The sequence below is a fragment of the Trematomus bernacchii genome, unplaced genomic scaffold, assembly GCF_902827165.1.
Source record: "Trematomus bernacchii unplaced genomic scaffold, fTreBer1.1, whole genome shotgun sequence".
In the NCBI taxonomy this organism is placed as follows: domain Eukaryota; kingdom Metazoa; phylum Chordata; class Actinopteri; order Perciformes; family Nototheniidae; genus Trematomus; species Trematomus bernacchii.
The window spans coordinates 5,640,830-5,660,971 of NW_022988098.1; the positions used below are offsets into that span (position 1 = coordinate 5,640,830).

General features: G+C 42.4%; 1 protein-coding gene across 2 annotated transcripts in view; it reads right to left on the reverse strand.

Annotated features, from left to right (window-relative positions):
• Positions 1–20,142, reverse strand: part of pdzrn3b (PDZ domain containing RING finger 3b) — a 101,787-nt gene that overhangs the window by 72,759 nt on the left and 8,886 nt on the right. For both annotated transcript variants that reach the window (XM_034121764.1, XM_034121763.1), the window contains one exon: positions 19,643–19,750. In XM_034121764.1, the coding sequence (XP_033977655.1) occupies positions 19,643–19,750 (108 nt within the window). The remainder of the gene's footprint in view (positions 1–19,642; positions 19,751–20,142) is intronic.

Consider the following 20,142-nt stretch of genomic DNA (forward strand, 5'->3'; position numbering starts at 1 on the left):
ATGATTATTTTTTTGTTTATTTCAATTCAAAGTCCATCTGTCTCATCTCCAATGCGAGCGTGGCTTTACCGAAGAAGGGTCATTTAGAGCGGCATTTCAAAACGGTGCACAGACGCTACGAGACGGAATTCCCTCCTAATTGTGCCCTACGCTCTTCTGTTCGTTGTGTGCATATGTAACAGAGTTAAACATGTGAATACATAATTATAAGTTTGTGAAGGTTTAATTCATAATAAGTTGTGAATTTTAAGAGATGAGATTGTTTAATTTAATATTTTAATATTTTAAGTTTTGTTTCCCGTGGGAACACCGTCCCGTTGTTTTTAAAAGGCATCATTGAAGTTGCACTGACAGAGGTCCGCCGCTTCCCCGCAGCGAGGCTCTCCGCCAGTTGACAGTTCGCTAGCCCCCCCCCTCTCTCTATTTGGACTGGTAGATCTCGGCAGACTGGCAACTTTAAAAGTAGCCCTTGGTTGAAAAAAGGTTGGGCACCCCTGCCCTAAGTGATATGGATTTTATAAAAAATTCAAAGGGTTCTTCCTTAGTCCATGCTACAACCTTTGAACACGTGTCATGAAAATCTAGCCAAAGGTTTTTGTTCCATTATCTAGCAGACAGACAAACCCAACAGAAAACATAGAAAATACACTAAGCTAGCTAATCTTTTTTACATATCTTATGCCCGATAATGGTTCGATCCATCAGACACGGACTCTTTGGTGCAGAACTGTTAACACATGGAAAACTAAAGGAAAAAATAATGCTGCTGGTCATGAACAGTGAAGTCAGTCCTTAGCACCTCCTGTCATCTTTATATGTCATTAAAGATTCAAGCTGTGATAAGGTGGGTCTAATGGGAAGACTGCCATGTGTCTGGTCTCTTCATGACTTCATTATCACCGAAAATGATATAGCCACTATCTTGTCAGGGAAGAATATGATGTCCTCTGATACCAGCATTACCTCAGTGGGAAACATCCCAATAGCTGCCAGCAAATCACCCATGTAATGGAAAAGAGCATTTACTTTAAAGATTGTTCTTGTTTATCGACTGAAACGACAAGACATCCATCAGTTTCTGAACCATGTGACTGATTGTCAGTTAATGGCAGCACGAGAAACATAGCAAACCATTCAACATGTTTCTTTTGACACATATATGTATATTTTCCGTTGTGAAGATTATTAATCTAATTGCATCCGTTTTGGTTTCCCACATACAAATACGGATAGGCCCATAGGATGTGGTTCGGACACAATTATTCTTGTCGCTAATGTTTTTTTGGTTGCAACTAATCTACCCAAGACACATCAAGAGTCTAAGTGTAAATAGGGTGTTTATGTTTTGATGAGAAATTCCGCCAGGCTACTTTAGATATTCAGGACGTAACTGATGCTAATGGAAATGTGCTTTTCAAAGTAGATGGATGGATAACTAGCAGGAGAATGGTTTTTAATAGCATGACATTTGGATTCTGGTGCAGGCGCCTGCTGATAGAGGCTATTGGGCATTTCCTTAACTTTGGTGGTCCCTGTGCTGCCAGCCTTTTACCACACTCTCAATGGACCACACATCCAGCTCAAAGGAGAAAACATCGGGGCTGAAAGTGAGCAGAGGGTCAAAAACTGGACCAGACTGGATGTGCTTAGATAAGCACAACCGGAGGGATCTGGCCCTTTGAGCAATACAGCAGCCAGCAGACAGCCTCCAGGCACAGCAGCTTTTGAATGGACCAGCAGGAATAGGGAGATCCTGTTTTAATTCCACTCCCTCGTTGTCTTCTTCATATTTTCCTCTTGCCAATATGTCTCTGTAGCCCTTTTTCTGTGCTTCAGATGGGAAGCTGTACAAGAATACTTTCTCAAGCCTTCTACACACTGACCAGACATTCAACATTCCTTCTTTTGTCCATCCTTATTTTACAGTATACAAAGCTCCTTTCAGTACCTCAACACAATCTTTGTACAATCTAGTGACGTCACACTCGCTAATCAGTGTACAACCTGACCATTTAGCACAATCCTTCACAGCGGAAATGTTGCACCTCAATAAACCTTTTCCTGTTATTCCTGACAAACAGCCAACATGTTTTTTTCCCCCTTTATTTCCTCTTCAGAATAACATTCTCAAAACTATGTTAACAAATAAGAACAGGCCTCTCAACCATCTGCAGAAAAATGCAGTTTCTAATAATTAAAAGCCAAAAGTATTGATATTTTCAGTGTGTTACATTGCAGAAATGTGGAGAAAAGTGCCTCTTGAAACACAACTCATCTTTATTAAAGTGTGTCCCATCTCCCATAAACTAACAAATCCTAGAAATCTAGGCCACACACAGGCTTCTTTATAGTTGCCAAAAGCCTAAAATATCTAAGTGATGCATTCCTCGAGCATACCTGCGCTACCTTTGGGTTAAGACATGGACTAATGAGTAATTATGCCAAGATTTGGGCCCCAAGACTTAAATGGTGCAGGTTTTAAAAGGTATGTACCCAAGAGGAAGAAAAAGGTTTGGCTTCTTATCCTCCTTTGACTCTTAGCTCCAAAGTTTAGTCAAAGTCAAAAGTCAAAGTCAAAGTCAGCTTTATTGTCAAAAATTCTACATGTGTTATACATCCAGAAATATCGAAATATCGTTTCCCGCAGTCCCACAGTGTGACATGTATACATTAAACAAAACAAAAAGGGCCTAGATAACCGGGGTATAAAGTTTAAAATGTTAATAATATATTTAAAGTGTTCAAAGTACAGTTTCAGTGCAGTCCTGCTGGGCTTCTGGTCGTCTTGATCACTTTTTTTTTTGACCTGTCCCCTCCCTCATTCTCTTGTCAGGGCCCATGGGCTTCTCCTTTAAGAGGTGCTTGTTTACGACTTACAGATAAAGCTCTGGAATAAACAGCACAAAGGCAAGATATTTCTGAAGAGGTATAAAAAGCTTTGTTGAACAAACAAGCTAATTGACTAAAGTGAATCATGTGTTTCCCGGTGTGTGTTCCTCCTCTGGTTCCAGCTGGATGATTCTTGTTCTTGTGATGAGGGGAGTGCAGCTTCTACTCTGTGAGTTGAATTTTCCTCTCTGCGTAGGAGCTGGATAAACAACTCAGTCAGCTGTGAAAGCCTATGTAACCGTTTCCTCAGGAGACACAACAACGAGGGGAACAGGGCGACACTACAACCAGGTGATGCAAGCGGAAGATTACCGTAATCCCCCTTTAAGTGATGTAAATGATATGCAGCAAAACGTTTCTCCCCAAACGAACATTCGCTTTGGCCCTTGAACCTCTCTCATGCAAGTTGTTTTTCCTACACCACAATATGTAAAACAGCGAGCTTCATGTGGAGTGCGGAGGTGCTAGCCCGCAGACACATGCTGAGAAAATCACACTACGCTGCACTTCATTACCATGCTGTACTTTTTAACTTTCAACTTAATGGCTTGGTTTGACTGTTTAACTCGTAATGCTTCGATGGAAGATTACAAGGATACTATTCACGATGGACACTCCACTGGGATGACACTCACTTTTCCCAAAAGTCCAGACCTAATATTTAGCTAAAAAACATTCCACACCGACAAGAAACAAAACCACAGAGTTGCATTTTTTCCTCTGAGAGTCATACTTGATTAATCAGAGGTTGGGGGAAGAGAGAACCAATGTGTGCTCAAGATGAGGAGAGAACCATCTGAGAAAACAAGGAAAGAGACACTGAGAGAAAGAGCGAAGCTATTAGAGTCAGGAAGGGCTTCTAGTCATTTAGGCTCAATGGTACAAAATCCTCTCAGAGAAGGGGAACCAGGAGAGTAATTTCACCGCCACTCACCGCTGAGTAAGTGGAGTCTCCAGTCTGGCCCCCTAGAGTTTCTGCATCATGTAATTTAATTCATGGGCCACGAAACACAGCCAAGCGAGGCTCAAACAGAAGACACATAACCACAGCAGCCATTTATGAATGGCGTTTATTTTGTGTTTTTTTTACCGCTAGACAAATGAGCGCAAAAACAGCTGAGTAAACATTTCAAGTGATCCATTTGCTTGTCTACAAGAAATATAAGATTTCTGTAAATTCTCACAGTTACATCATGCAGCACCGGTACCAGTTGTGGCCAGTTTTATAGCCCTTGAGCTCATTGTGCTGGCAGGCTCTTCTCAACACAAAAAGGTAAAGATTTATTTTTCTAATCCTCCAGAGCCATGTTTTAGCTATTCTTAGATACGTTATGGTTACATAAATGGATGTTACGTTTTAGGTAGAACAGAAAAAGAACTAAACCTAGCATCAACTGCCAAGACATACTACTTACAGCCATTGTATGTACGGCAGCACATGATCTAGCTGAATAATTGATTAAGAAGCAGTTGAATCCCACTGCAGAGGATCTGTGTAGCACCATGTGTTCTCAATGGATTTGAACGCTTCCATCCTGCCCCCATCCTCCAACCTTTCATTCCTTGTTAGGTGCTGTACTCTGAAAGGAATTTAACTTCTGTCACTGCAATGTGTCAGGGTGAGATGAGAAGACGAGGGCAGTCGGCTAGGTAGGCCACGGGGGGGGGGGAAGTGCTGAAGCCTTGGCCCCCATGTATGAAGCCTTGCTCAAGTCCCTGGCGAACACCCAGCCTGACATCTGATTACCCCCAGCCTGGTGAGAGGCTTCTGTGAGTCGAGTCAGACGAAGGTCATAGATAAAAGAAACGTTTGATCAGAGCTCCGGCGGACTGCCCCTAATGTACACCCTTACATAAATATTGACTAGATTTGGAGGGCCATGTAAATTGTCCAGTGGTACAAAAGCAGGGAGATAGCTGCAGCATGCGTGAAGGAGTCCTCCGGGCTTTGAACATGTTTGAAAGTGTTGACTTTCACCACTTGATGAATCACTCGCACTTCAAAGGAATCCCGTGATAATGAACTGTGTTTGCTCACTTGAATGGATGTGTAACATACATGCTGATGTCCACAGTTTTCATACAGCCACGGGCGACACGACTGCACACATTTAACACTTTCGCAAATGGAAAGTGATGGATGAGAAAGACATTTGTCTAGACACATTTTGAAGGAGCCTTCAAAAGGTTGGCTCAAGTAAGGATTTGTATATTTGTCTAAAAAAAACCTGCCTGATGACTCTTTGACAAATGAGGTTGTGTAAACAAACTAAGTAAGCCAGTGAGCAGCAATGTTCTCACTTCTGGAATGTTCTGCCTGAGAAGAGCTTAGTCTGACGGCGATAGTGGGGAGAAAAAAATCTATTGTCGCCCATGTTTAGCCACTAGTCTTTCAACAAAGGTCGCAAAGTGCAGCACATTTGGTTCAGATCAGGAAGGTCATGACCCACACAGGGTTTATTTGGACCTTTGCACCAAAATAATCACAGGCCTCTGACTCTGCTGTGACAGACATTAACAGTCTGGAACCACTTCTCTTTCTAAACCGCTACCTGCAACGAGAACTTAGGGGGATAGTCACTGCCACGGACGTTTCCTAATTATTGTTTGAATTATGTGACTTGTGGAAGTGGAAATGTTTCTTGCAGGAGACAAAAAAGATTTTCTGAGCACAGGAGAGTATATGTCGGTATTATGCGCTGCGGTTGTGGTTAGTGTGCAGGAGCGAGTCGGCTACTTGGAGGGAAGGGACTGGGAGGAGGTCCAGAGGAGACAGAAGAGCTTTCATTTTCCTCAACCTATACCTTTATGTACAGACGACGGCCAGACATGTGGTTCTTATTTTCACAGCGAGTTAAACACGCAGTGATAATGTTGGAAAATATTATTGCAACCACCAAATCTGGTAGCTTTTTAAGAGTGAAAACAAGTTGTGGCGTACAAAAAAAAAGTATCAATTTTAAAATGTTGATCTGGTCCTACACATGTAGGGGTGTGTGTCAAGGGTGGCGTTCCCAATGGCTTTTGGTTCCAGCAGCGGTACTGTTTAAACAGAACTAACGCAAACTCTCCAAAAATCAGATAATAAAAAAGGTGTTGTCTTGATGTGCCAAGGGACAGCTGGGAGACATTTCTTTGGCTCCAATTCAAGGAATTTGACGTTTGGCATAACGCACACCATTTACCTGAGATACCTTGTTTAAATCTCAGTAAGACTACGCAGACAACACTACATCTTATGCAGAGTCAAGTTTTCCTGAATAAATGTTTTTTCTTCTTCTACTTAAAAAAACACAGACAGAGCTGGGGTTGTGTTCTTTTTCTTATAGTCATAAGCCCAAAAATAAAGGGCCTTGTATAAGATCCGGAGTGTGTGGAAGCCAAGCCCCGGCAGTCGGCATGCCTTTGCTGAAAGACAGCAGCTGCTGGCCTGATATAGCATAGAGAGCAGAGAGGCCACAGTTTTCAACGAGCCTTGTTCGTTCGCAATCTCCCCCTCGGTAGAAATTCTGGATAGAAAATCAAAGAGGAAGGGATTTCAAAGCCAAACAGATCCTTACCGTTTCACCCTCATTGTGGCCAAATTCTGCCTTATCGACATCGGCTCTGCTTCTGGTGTCTGAATTCCTGAGTGCTCACATTTTCCATCTAGTGTTCTTGTTCTGTTATCGCCAAGAGTGCATGTCCTGGCAGAATAAGGCTACATGATGCCATAAGATATGAAAACAGGAAGAAATAGATATCTGGTGTAAATGTAGGTTGCATGTAAGAGATGGCGGGGACCTATTGTTTGCTAGACAGAGCATAAATCAAGAATTCAAGGATTATGTGGGATATTTCTAACCCTGACACTGACAATAAATTATAGCAGATAATCTGAGCAAATGGACACAATCAAAACCAGTCTTCTTTTGGACCATAACCTGGGCTTAAACCCTTTGTGCCATATACATGATTGCATATCAGTTAAAGCTGACAAAACTATTTTATAGCATCAGTGAAAGTCCCCTCTGACTTTTACTGGTGCACGCATGAACTGAAACACGTCAGCACTCTGCAGGAGAAAAGGCTCCCTGCTTTATTCTGCAATAATTTTCCATCTCCTCTCTTGGCTCTCGCAGCCTCCTTCCATTTATTTCCAGGGTGAACTGTCACTGACGAGTGGAGTGTGGAAACTGTAGTGACAAAAAGGGCTAAATATCCTTGTATTTAAAAGTAAGCCCAAGGCAGCCGGGCTTATGGTGTTAAAATAAGAGCCGACAATGGACTTACAAAAGGCCTATTGTCCAGCCAGTAGAGGCATGACGTTAGAGACATTAGACGTTAATGACACTTATTTTTCTTTTCCTGGCCTGCGCTGCCTCTCTGCTTTAAGACTTCTGTTTTCATAAGATGGCAAAGAGGGAGAATATGCTCTTTCAAGTTAGCTAGGAACTCTTACTCTGGGGGATATCCTTTACCACCTGCACATATCAATCACACATTTGGCCAAGAGCTCCGGTGGAGTACGGAGGGCAGAAGGGGGACATTTATTTGGATCTCAGTCCAAGACTCAGACAAAATGGCTGCCACTGTGCGTCCGCTGGCATACCTCTCTGATTAAATGCTGCATATTCCTGCTGAGGTTCTAATCAAAGCACCCCTCTGTTAGCGGGGAGTAAAGGTATCTGTATTGACACCTTGGCGTTGACCTTGGCACAGGCTCTGTGCTCTCAGCCGGTGGTCCTGGGCTTCTCCTGAGCCTGCCAGTTATTTTCTCTGCCTAAGCACTATCGTATGACATGATCTACACAAATTTGTGGACACAACCTATTCAACCCCAGGTACAAGGTGTACCATTTTGATGAGAGGACAAGTGAACGGGAGAGAGAAGTTATTTAACATGTGTTTTTGATTAAGCAGTTTAATAAAAATGCAGGCTCATGCCGAAATACCGAAAATCAGCTATTCACAGGTGGGCTATGAAAAGTGTTATTCAAAATTATAGTAGCTTCTTTCAAGCTATGTCCAACAAAATTCAGTGATGCGAGAGGCTATGTTCTTTTTACTGATTGCTTAGTAATACAGAACATGTGGCATATATCACTGAATATATGCAGGTTGAATTTGAAGGAAGAGAAGTAAGCACTTGTAGGAAGAGCACCTGTATATACTCAGAGAAAAGGGAGTATTGGGAGGGAGCCCACTTTACTTCCCTCTATAGAATAACTCATCCTATGAGGGGAGGGAAAAAATAAGACATGAGCGAGGATGTCTGAGGGAGGCGCCTGCAGAACATCTCTGTCTGTTTTTCTCCCTATGCTTGATGGCTGAAAAGCTTGCTCAATGAGCCGGCGACGGCCAGTCCTCCAGGCTGTTTGTCAAAAGGAAAGAGGAAGTCTTGAATGAGGCAGAGAGGTAACACTTGAAAGGGAACATCTCTCTCTGGGGAACTAGAGAAAGGCCAGAGCAAAGCGGCGTAACAGAGACGGAGAACCACGCTGAAGAACAATGTTTTCTATTTGCACACATTTGCATGAGAAAAGGCAGCGCAGCGGCCACCAGTTCCAATAGTTGGCTGGTGAATGGAGGGGAGCTCTAAGACCTCTTCCAAAGAGGCTAGGGAGAATGGGAAGATGGTAGAGTGGAAAAAAACATTTTGATAAGGGAAACTGGGTCGCTTCTTAGCTGTGGCCTATTAATGCCCATACCTCATAGGCTTGTAGTACCAAGAGCTACTAGCATCTAACAACATGTAATACAGAGAGTGGGTGTGCTTTCTCATCAATTAAATGCATTTTAAGAACTAATGTCTCTACAGAAATCATGACTCGATAACTTATAGTATAATCCGCAGATCTGGTTGTGAGCAGTTTCCAGTAGGAACTATTTTTGTTCAAGTGCATCATCTTGGGTAAAAGGGACAAATGAATTTTTCATATTTTATTTTTGTTCTGACCCTTGGGCAAACCAAGCAGAATGCCATCAAGTTTCATTATATTTGACAGAAGGCAGATATCTTTACATCCGATATCTACAAAACTCGGCAGATCACACCAAGAATAATCTATATTGATGAATAGAATTACAGGAAAACATGTATTTGAGATTTTAGGGTTAGCTGTCCCTTTAAAGTAGAAGAACCAAATGTGTACTAATTCTGCATGAGTACTGTAAATAAAGTCAAGGCACATGTGCAAAAGTTCTCTGAAGAAAATGTGTGTTGGTGTATTCCAATTAGCTCACATATTACCGAACATCTGTCCTGTACAGGAGGGACAATTATGTACAGCGATGTCAACCCCGTGTGTTTTGCATCTGTTAAGTCCTAATGGGGCCTTACAAAATGAAACCTAACATCTGTTGGCAGCAATGTTGGTCATAGCCGCAGTGCTGCAGTGTGTACGGGCTGATGAGAGCAGGCTTGTTTCAGACTTGTTCTGAAGGTCAGAGTAGAACTTCGGATGGGAAGGAGTGATTGGAAAAAGTAATGTTTACCTGAACCACAAATGATGAATATATTTCAATCAGGAGAAGTACTTTGCATGTCAAAGTCAAAAATGCAAAGCAGGAGAAAGCACGACTTTCGGTCAAAGAGGGGGTTGGAAGGACCTTCCACACTGCAAGAGTCTTTAAGTTACCCATATCATCCTTTCAAATATTCTTCTGCTATCATTTGGGGTAGTAAATAGGCCATGACTGGCTAAATCTTTATCTAATTTTGATCTGAAATGCCTACTTGAGGCCCAAACTCACTTTTCTGGTCAGATGTATTTGCATTAGTGTACTATACAGCTGAAAGGGCTGCAGAGCTCACTAGGGCACATTCATCATGGGTGTCGCCTGCTCTACGGTGAAGACAGCAACTTGAGGCGTGTGCCCTTGCCTTGCTTCGAATTTAAAGTACCTGAATGCTAGGAAGCAGAAAGCATTAATTCTAAAATCAATAGCTCTGACCCGGCATTACTTTTTATAACCCTGTTGCTTGTTGATAGTCAGTCTTTCATCTCCTTAAGCTTACGGGAACAATTAAGTTTCATGATTTTAGAAGTCCCGTTAGTGCTTCAGAACGGAATGAATTGCGACCTTAAGGGCTGACAGAGTTAGGGAAGCGTAGGAAAGAGCTACTGTATATGATTAACAGCAAGCAGAGATTAAAGTCACACAGAGCTGTGGGTAAAGAAATGAAGACCACTTCATCATTTCATTGGAGCAAAAACTGCAATGGTTCCATAGGAGATGAAGACTAGTATATTCGGGCATTTTGATTGATGAGGGAATTCTTAAGCCTATAATCTGCTGAGGGGACCAAAGTTGGATCCTACAATGCCTCACAAAACCATGTCTAAATCACTGTGAGCCTATAGCCATTTCCGCAGAAACAAATACACGTGCCACAGCGTCTGACTGCCGCCGACTATAGTGAGAGATGGAATCTGTGTAATAAAAACAGGAAAGTCCCTCTGTGCATCACCGTAATGCTGGCACCGGTCATAAAACAGACTCACGAGAATCCAGTTGTTGTGTCCAAAGAGATATGACTGTAGGTGTTCTCTAACTGACTTTCAGTTTTTTTTTTTTTTATCTTATAAAATGTCCCAACAACAACTCCATAACCAGAGCAGCATGCATGTCAACATCTTGTGATTTATTTGGCCACGTAGTTGGCAGCCTGTTCCTCCACTTAATTGATTTCCCATCATGGAGCATACTCTCAATCACCAGCCCCCATTTAGTTGTTATGTTGGCCAAATTGCCGTTATCCATAAGCTCTCTGTGGAATAAACTACCTCCATATACCCTAGTGTATTTGACTAAAGCACCATAGTGAAGTATTTTACTGTCTAGAGTAATTTCTGCAGTCTGTCCCTAATGCTCAGACAGAAATGAGGAAGTAAGGCCTTCAGGATTTGTGTCTCCTCTGCAGCAGGAACCCATGAACACAGATTTAATATGTCTTTAAATGTAGAAGCATAGGAGTTTTAACCTGTGGTCTACGCAATGGGAATACATCTGGTAAAGACTGTCAACACTTTTATTAAGCTGCTGGTTTTAGGACTTTGTCACAGTTTTCCATTTCTGCCATGTTCCCTGGTGAGGTTCCTACTGTGTTCATGTTGAATATTGAGAAAGCTATATTGAAATGCTTATCTTTGGTACAGTTGAAGAGAAAACTGCCATTGGACTCAAGAGTAGCACTGACATGTTAAACTGTCGCAGAGTATCTCTAACCTGATCTTCAGATTGTTTGTTGTTCAGAACCATCCGAGAAGCTGTCCTTGGAAACTTTCTGGAAAAAAACAAACACTTCCAGAGAATTACCGATGCTAATGCAGAATCTATCTGTCGCACATGCTGAATGGTCACAAATGCATTACTTGAAGCTGGACTAGATTGATTTTCATGTGATCTGATGATATCACTAGCATTTAGGTGTCATAATGATAGGTCATGCAAGCTCAGAGTATCCCAGTCTCATATAGGGTTCCTTGGTATGGTGAAAGAGTGGTGTCAATCCTCGAGAGAGATACCGGAATTTATTATATTCGTATTTAAAATACACATTGAAATAGTGGAGGTAACCGTATATCGAACTACGCCATGCCAACATTCACATGAGAACTTAAACTCTCTACTTGAAACCTCAAAGTACATTTAATAGCTTTTAAAGGTTGTCAGGATTGGAGCCAACATGACAAACAGTCCTTAAAGTGCTCTGAAAATGTCATGACAATTTGGCAAACTATTCACTCATGAAGATCATACAGTGTACATTTTAAAAACTACTTAATGGAAGCTTAGGTGATATTGTTGAGTCAAATAATGTTCTAAGGTTAAGATTTACTTAAAAGTAATTTGACCACTTGCTCTACTTGTTCCATGGAAAATCTGAGGTACTTCTCATGTTTCTACTTGGAATTGTTATGTAAATCTTAAATTGATCATAGGATGAAACGGCAAGAGACTCACTTTTTGTTATTAACTGAATGTCAATCTATTTATGTAAAAAAAAATGCTTCAAACTTTTTGTGTCAGTAATTTAACCAGATGGAAACCCACTGTCCTTTCCAGAGAGAGAAAGTGTGAGAGAGAGAGAGAGAGAGAGAGAGAGAGAGAGAGAGAGAGGGAGAGGGAGAAAGGGAGAGAGGGAGTGAGCGGTCATTAACATGCTGCCGTCAAGATGCATTTCAGAGGGGCACTGGGAGGAAACGACGGGCCATTACAGCCCAACTAAGGGTCTGTTAATCAGCTTATTAGGGTTTAATTGAGGGTAGTTAATTAGGAGTCGGTGGGTAGTCTGTGCTTGGGGGCCAGGCTGACATGAGAAGCAGCTGGAAGAGCAACCTGAGACGATTGTTACTGATCCATTTACGCAAGGACAGTGATTGACTGGCAGGAAAATGTGCCTTAATTACACCTGTCTATTTCTGCCCTCTCTAGACCTTTTAGGAGCCGTAAATTAACCCAATAGCTCCAGAGAACAAGGAGGCAGGGCGAGACTTTGTTGGAGCAGAGCAAACACATTTACAGTAGGCCCAGACTGTACGTCTCCACATAAATCATTAAGCGCACGGACGGCCTTTGAGGACACAAGCTGTTTAAACTGAGTGGAAAATACAATATTGTGTGTGTGTTGAGTGGGAGAGACACAAAAGCAGCTTTCTGGAGGCAGCGAGGCATAAGCTCAACTCACACCATCTCTAGACTGACACGACTCCACATCTTACAAAATGTTTCCCCCCTCCCTGTATAGAGCAGTGGAAAACAAAGGTGTGCTTGTCCTCACTTCTTCAATCCAGCTCTGAATAGGGCAGCGGCTACCACCAGAAGCTGATTATGGACTCTTTAAAGTTAGATTTGATTTAATGTCCTGCTCCTGCCTCAGCTGGACCACGGGGCACAGGAATGTGGCTCGCTGCTAGGATTGGCCCGCTTAGCCTGGGGTGGATTCATCGTGTCTATAGGCCAGACAGGAGAAACAGAGCGGTGCCACATTCAGCTTGCCCATCTGGGGAATAAACACGCTGCCTGCAGAGGGGCCACAATCCAATAAAGAGCCTGACAAAGGCCTGCTTCTTGCCTAAGAATGCCAAACAACATGTGATCCCCCTTAGGGAAATAAATTCTATGTCTGTTCCTCGTAGCCCTCCGGGTCAGAAATAACGCCTGGGGAACTTTTGGCACATATCCTGCCAACGATGCCATGTGCTGAGACAACTTATTAGTGACAGTGAAGTCCGAACAATCATACGCTTCAGTTGTAATCTGACAGTTCTTTCCCAGGAGGACTCGTGACATGCACCTAAATACACCTTCTGACATGACAACTCTCCAGATTCAATGACACTACATGCGCCAACTAGAATGGCACTCAGAGAGCCTAGATCGATGCCAATGATGCATTCACATGCTCCTCGGATTGTCTGTATCGTAATGTTGAAAGAAGATTTGTTGTATAATTCTTCTAAGGGGATTCAAACAACACCTTGATATCCATTTTCAAGTTGTTGAGACTTGAAGGGCGTTCTTCTTAGTTGGGAAATCATTTTTTGTGGGTATTTCGACACCACATAATTGCAGCACAAATGCCCCATCTTGCCATTGTAACGAACTCCGTAACTCTGTTATTTCTTGGCCCATGCTACAATCTCCTACCATGTTTAATACAAACATTGGGCCAAAGGTTTGTCCATAATCCTGCTGACAGACAAACAGAGCCGAAAACTTAACCTCCTTGGCGGAGGTAATAATAACAGTCAGTAACAGTGAACTAATCAAGTATACAATTTCATTCAGGGCTTAAACACACTGACAGTGTAAAAGTATCCTTGAGAACATTGTACAACATGCCATTTAATGCATTTAGAACATTAGGGAACACTTACTGAATCAGCTATAATGAAACTAACCTTTCTGTCATCAGGATTTTATTTGGAATTTCCAAAGGAAACATTAATGCAGCTAAATATGCAGCAAAGGGCAGAGTTTTTGCTTCCAATTCCTCCCCAAATTGTTCAGCAATCTTACTTCTCTTGCATGGCTGGCCCTGACACCGAAAAAGGAATAATGGCTCATTGACATGCATGCTTCGGACCCACCTCAAACGCAGCTCACTTCACATTTCTGTCAGTCACTGCTAAGTGCTATCTGGCTGGGGCTTGACACTTAAGTAACTGTGGGGAGGTTTGAGGTGTTTAGTGGCTCACTGTGGGTAACCTCGCAACTCGTACAGCTATTGACTGACAAGTAAGAGATTGCATATGTGCATCCTTAAGTGGTGTCACTTTTAAATATAGACGTGAAATCACTCTTGGCAGTTTAGGATCAAATGTATTCTTTGGAGTACAAAGTAATTTTTCTCATGTTTTAAACATCTACAATGGAGTTACATTAACTTTAGCCACCCGTTGATACTTTGGTAATTAGCATAAGCTGCAGCAATAAGGCCGTGGGAACAGGTTGTGTCAAACACAATAAAGCTGATATGGACGTAGTGAGTTACAAAGTCTCAGGACGAAGGATCAATTTTCATATTCTTTGCCAATAAATAATACAGTGCTGTTTTAAGAGCAGCCTATTTTGCATTTCAGAAAAGCTTGATTGTGACCCTTGGCAATTATTCACCACATTCCTACTGCTCAAGCTAATCACCCAAAAACAAATCATTATGCATCTCAAACAGATTAAGGCGCCGTTTACACGAGGAGAAAACTGCTTGTATCTGCATAGTTTCGCGTGCGTATAGCCCTATTATTTACACGGGGCCGATAGAAACTGACCCCACAAACAATAACGGGTCCCAAGGTGGATAGATTTGCAAACGAAACGCTCTGGGGGGTCAACAGAGTCCGTGTAATCACCTCGATACGAATATTTCCTGAACAAATAACGATAGCCCCGCCTCTCCTGCTCACTGCTGTAGCAACTATCAAAAATAGCTGTGTTAATTAAACGCACAAGGGGTTCTTGAATGAAATAATATTATAAAAGGCAAACCAGAATTGTTAACGCCCAATATACTCCTTAAACAAAATAAACAGAGTCAGATTTCATGCATTGATCCATTATATTGACAAAGGAGGATCTCACCCGGTGTTTGTAGAGAATATCTCTCTCTTTCTGAGCCGTCCTCTCCACGGAGTTGTTTTCTTTCGTGTTTCTTGGTCGGGATGCAATATCCACAGATTCGGTTTCTTTCAGTTTCAGTTTCAGTTTCGGGGCTTAAACAGAAGGGTAGCCATGGCAACATTGCAGCGGGGCTGCTTGGTTGCTCTTCTTCGCGGCTTTTGGTGTATTTTGGCGGAAGTTACAGCGCCACTTACAGTCCCAGCATATGTACTACAGCGTTTCCAGCGGCCTCGTTTGAACAGACACGTTAAATGAAACAAATGCATGTGAACGGAAGACTTTTTTGAATACGCATACTGTGCATAAACGCAAACGGTCCCGTGTGAGCGGGGCCTTAATGAGCAGAGGTTGCTGGCAGCTAATCCAACTTGCATTATCTGTTACAAAACTTTACCGGCACAAATATTCCTTCTATTTTTGGTCCATGCATTACAAGGGGTTAGGGTTGTATCAAGCAGTTGAATGAAAAGGTTTTTCTATAAATTCTACCTTTTATCCAGAGAATATATGTATGCAAACATTGTTTTAGCAGGGGCACATTCCTTCCCTCACCTCCATCCAAAAACAACCTCCATATTCCAACTGGCTGCTGCCGATGTCAGTTTATTTTAAAGTACTTGTTGCCGTTCACCCTCTGCGACCTAAGAATGTTTGCTGAGGATTTACAAGGCGACGTTAACAACAGCAGCCCAGGCGTCTCCATTCTCTTCCTATTTTCACACTCAGAAAGCCTGCACCGAAAACATCCCCTTCGCTTTAAAAGTTCAGGCACGCTCGTTCGGGGATTGTGACATTGGCTTTTCATTGCACAAGCAAAGAGGCCTAAGGGAAGTGGAAGGTCAGGAAAAAAAAACACAGAGTAACAAGAGTTCCAGTATTGCTCATTGTGTAGAGACATTGGTGGAAAAAAGATGGGATTACATTTATACGCTAAATATGTAAACACTTGACTTTCTAAATAACATGTCAATCAGCTGTGTGAAAACCAGAGCTGGAGAGCAGAGGCCCTTTTTCCACAGCGATCCCCTCGTAGCTCTGAATCAGAACTTATTTATGAAATCCCGGCGGCAAACACGGGCAGATCCTGACCACAGTGCTAAGATTTTTCAGCATGCAGAGGGGCGAGCGAAAGCAAACACGGCTCCAGGTTTTTATGAGAAAAATGTCCGGTTGAACAAGGAGGCATTCATGTGCTGATTCATACCAGCCTGTAGCTCAGTGAGAGGACAGCCATCTGCTATCACACTCCCCCGCTAAGAGCCGGTTATAGAAGGACGAGCCGTGGATCATCATGTACATGTGACATCCATATAGACTTACTGGACCCAACACCTCTGAAGAGAAAACAGCTCCGTTTTTTCTGCCTCCTCAGGTGAACTTGCTCTTCACCGCTCCATGTAATATGATTGTTCTGTAACAGAGCGGTTGATCCCCCACGGCGAGGTAATGCTATGGCTTGTGAGGGCTGTCGAAAAGATTGCCTCTGTAAGTCAGATTTCACCTGTGAGGGAACAAAGGAAGAACATGCCTGTCTACTGCAATGTAAATGAGGGTGGTGATGTGGTGGAGAATGCAAAAAGTAACTCTCATAGTGAAAGATTGCACAAGTTTTTGCGTTTTAGCCTACTTTATGTGTTTGTAATTAAAGCCCACTCTCCACTCTATTTAACCTTGTTGCCGCAAAATTAAACAGATTTTTAGAATCACTGTACGCTATGAACAGACAAAGTCAAAAAACTTGTGAACATGTTGGCAGAAGCTAAAACATCAAAAGGGAGCTAAAATGAGAGGGAATAATTAAACTAGCTCATCACATGGCCAGAAACACCAAATGAATGTTCATGGGATAATAAGTCTGTGTCGTGTTGTTAGTTTAATGATTGTTTATGAGGTTTTGGACTAAATTGAAAAACAAGAAAATGGTCACCTGTCATCACCTTTGGTTCATGGATCTTTTTAGCCATCCTAAAAGCTAGGGATGCTCCGATTGCCAATTTTGGGGCCGATCGCCGATCGCCGGAATCAGTATCGGCCGATACGGATCGCCGATCCGATCGAGTGGGCGGGGCCTATGGGGATCTTCCATTTAAAGTGATGTTTAAAACTCCGTTAATGAGGCTCATTTACTGGCGCTTCCACAAACAACAACCAACATAATTATTACATTCAAATGAAGTACATTATTCAAGTTTACATTAACTTTGGATACACGGGAGAAATGAGCAGAAGCGCTCTCTTTTCCTCTCTCCCCCTCCCTCTCTCTCCTGACAGCCTGTCAGTATCGTCTCATGCAACTCACTGATCCAGTCATGAGTGACCCAACAGTGAAGAATAATTATAAAGAATAATAACTAGTTTAGCTTGTTCCAGAGGTAGATAAAATAGCTAAGTGTGTTAGGTCTAACTCTTGTGTGTTTTGCTCTGCTCACCGGTCCATCAAAGCGGGCGGAGCTGCAGGATTTCTGCTTCACACACGTTGCATACCGCTATTTGATTGTCCTTTTCGGACACCTTAAAATACTGCCAGACCGGTGAAGCCATTTTGGCGAGCTTGTTTTGCCCATGGATGTATAATAAGAACGGTTTTGCCGCGCACTGAGAAAAGTGTCATGTATTTTACGTCATCATTTTACGTCATGCGATCGGCTCTCGCGATCGGCATTTTTAGCGAGCACCGATCGATCGGTAGAGAGTGAGTATCGGCCGATATCGATCAGCGGCCGATCGATCGGAGCATCCCTACTAAAAGCACCTATTTTTAAGGTGTACCTTGAAAATATAGCTTCTGCAAAGATCATTACACATGTACTAAAACTTGTCCTACTGTATAGATATGTGTGAATGCCACTGATGCCATACAGCATTTGCCTGCGTCTCACACAGGATGCTGGAGAAGTTGTTTTTACGATCTGTTGGTTTCAACCCACAAGTTAAAAACATGAAACTGCCTTTTGGCGCTCAGGATTAAATTCCTTTGATTCACCACTGAGAACCAGAGTTCACAGACCCAATGGCCCGAGGTTAAAGATGCAACCTGCACAATCGCAAACATGTGACGTTGAATTTCTTATTGTGGTCTGAAGAAACCATGACATGGAACCTTTGTTTGAGCCAGCAAACAAAGAATGAGTCTTCGTAATGTGAACCTACAATTGCTATCAGGTTTTCCATCCAAAGTGGAACAGCAACTCTGAACTGCCTATTTCTATTTCAATGGTTGGATGATTTATTATGATGCTATTTGTCAAATAATCTCTCACCTCTTGAAAAGAAAAGGTCACTTAATAGGGTGCTTTGCTAGCTCCTTAGGCTCTTTCCGTCCTTTCAGTTCATGTGTTCGGTTCATTGGTGGGATTTTGTGACTTCACCCACAATGGCTTGAAAACAACACACACACACATACAAGAGCACAATGCTCTCTGTCTTTTCTTTTAGGCGATACAGGGTGAATGGCCATCCCAACACAAAATCATACACAAGATATCTTCTCAAGTAACTAAATACAGCAACATCTGGCCCGTTAATATGATTCCCAAACCTTCACACACGCCTTGGCAAACGCATGGAAGAACACTCATAAAATCAGACACAGCAGATGCATTGCAAAGACACACACTCAAGTGCCACGTTCATGTGACATGAGCTAATGTCTTTTCGCTCATCAGCTTGTGGCCCACTCGGAGTCTCTTGTTGACCTCAAGTCACCAGAATAGCCCGTTCAACCTGCCCTTTGTTGAGGGATCTCAAGTTGCAGAAAGCTTAAAGCCACTTGATTGTGATACTGCAAGTAATTATACCTGAGGACTAACATGTCACATCTTGGTTATGGTTTTGCCGTACTTACAACCACAGTATTTAGAGCCGTGGCATGAGGCTTGTGCCAGAGTGCTTGTGGCGTTTTTGCCTAAATGACAGGATAGAGTGATCAACTTGGTCCAGATGTCGAAGTCTTCTTTTCTTGTAAACAAATATGTCCGTCTGGTTAAAAAGCTCCGGGGCAATTTCACTGAGGTTTGACAATAAAGCCTGCGACAAACCATATTTGTCATCTTGCGGCAGGCGGTGATACACATTCGTAATGCACATAAACATCTCCGCTCAATGAAGCCATTGTGTGGGATTCTGCTTGACAACTGTTCTATAAAAGCAACCTTTGTGATGCAGAGTTTTCAACGCATCCCTCAAGTTGACCTCAGGGTGAGCCGACCTTTCCACAAGAGATTCTGTTTAAAGGCGAGAGGAGGATCCTACACGGCAGCTCTGTCATAAGGGATTTGTCAGCTAGGAAGCGAACACAGGGCTCTTTTTCACTCGGCAAAAACCAAAGACAGACAGCTTCGCCTCAGGTTAAATCCACTCCATCTGCAGCGATGCCCTACTTAACAAAGCCTTTGCCTGAGTGTTGATTGGTAGAAGTATCAGTTGAAACATTTACTGTCAGCAGGATTGAGCTGAAATAAAAGGCCAACATATATATTCACCGTGTCACTTTTGCTGCTTTCAGCTGGAGTTTAATTTTCTAAAGTCACAGGAACATAAATATTGCCTCCTTGCTGTCGTCCTCTTTATAAGGTAGACAGCAGCTGTCACATAATCCAACCTCCCTATCTACAGCACATCGACTTCCTCCATATGAAACACATACCTCTATTATTCTGTCGTGGATTTGAAGGCCTTCTTCCTTGTCCGCCGGTCCTTCCTCGATGATCTTGGATACAAAGATCCCTTCATTCGAAGTGCTGTCATTGTCGTCCTGTGAGAATACATTTAAATTAATGTCTTGCCAATAAGAAAAACGCACAGTGCTACGATTGTAAGAGGATAGTGGTGTACATACACATTTCTCATAAAATCTGAAATGTAGTGTCATAAACAAATCCCAATAAATCTCTCAATAAAAAGTTGCACGCTACTTCTTAAAACCCTGGAAACATTGAGCAGTTGCCGCCACCAGAAAAGGAAGATTTTTTAGTCTTCAAGTAAAGTTGAGGAATCCCCTGAAACTTTTACCAACTCAATAAAATGTAATTTTCCAGTGCAAAACACTAGATAAATGTGTGAACTTGTGTAACATTGAATAGCAGTTTTTTCTGAAGTCATTTAGAATTTGTTCTCGGATCAATCGTCATATTTAGCTGCAAACTA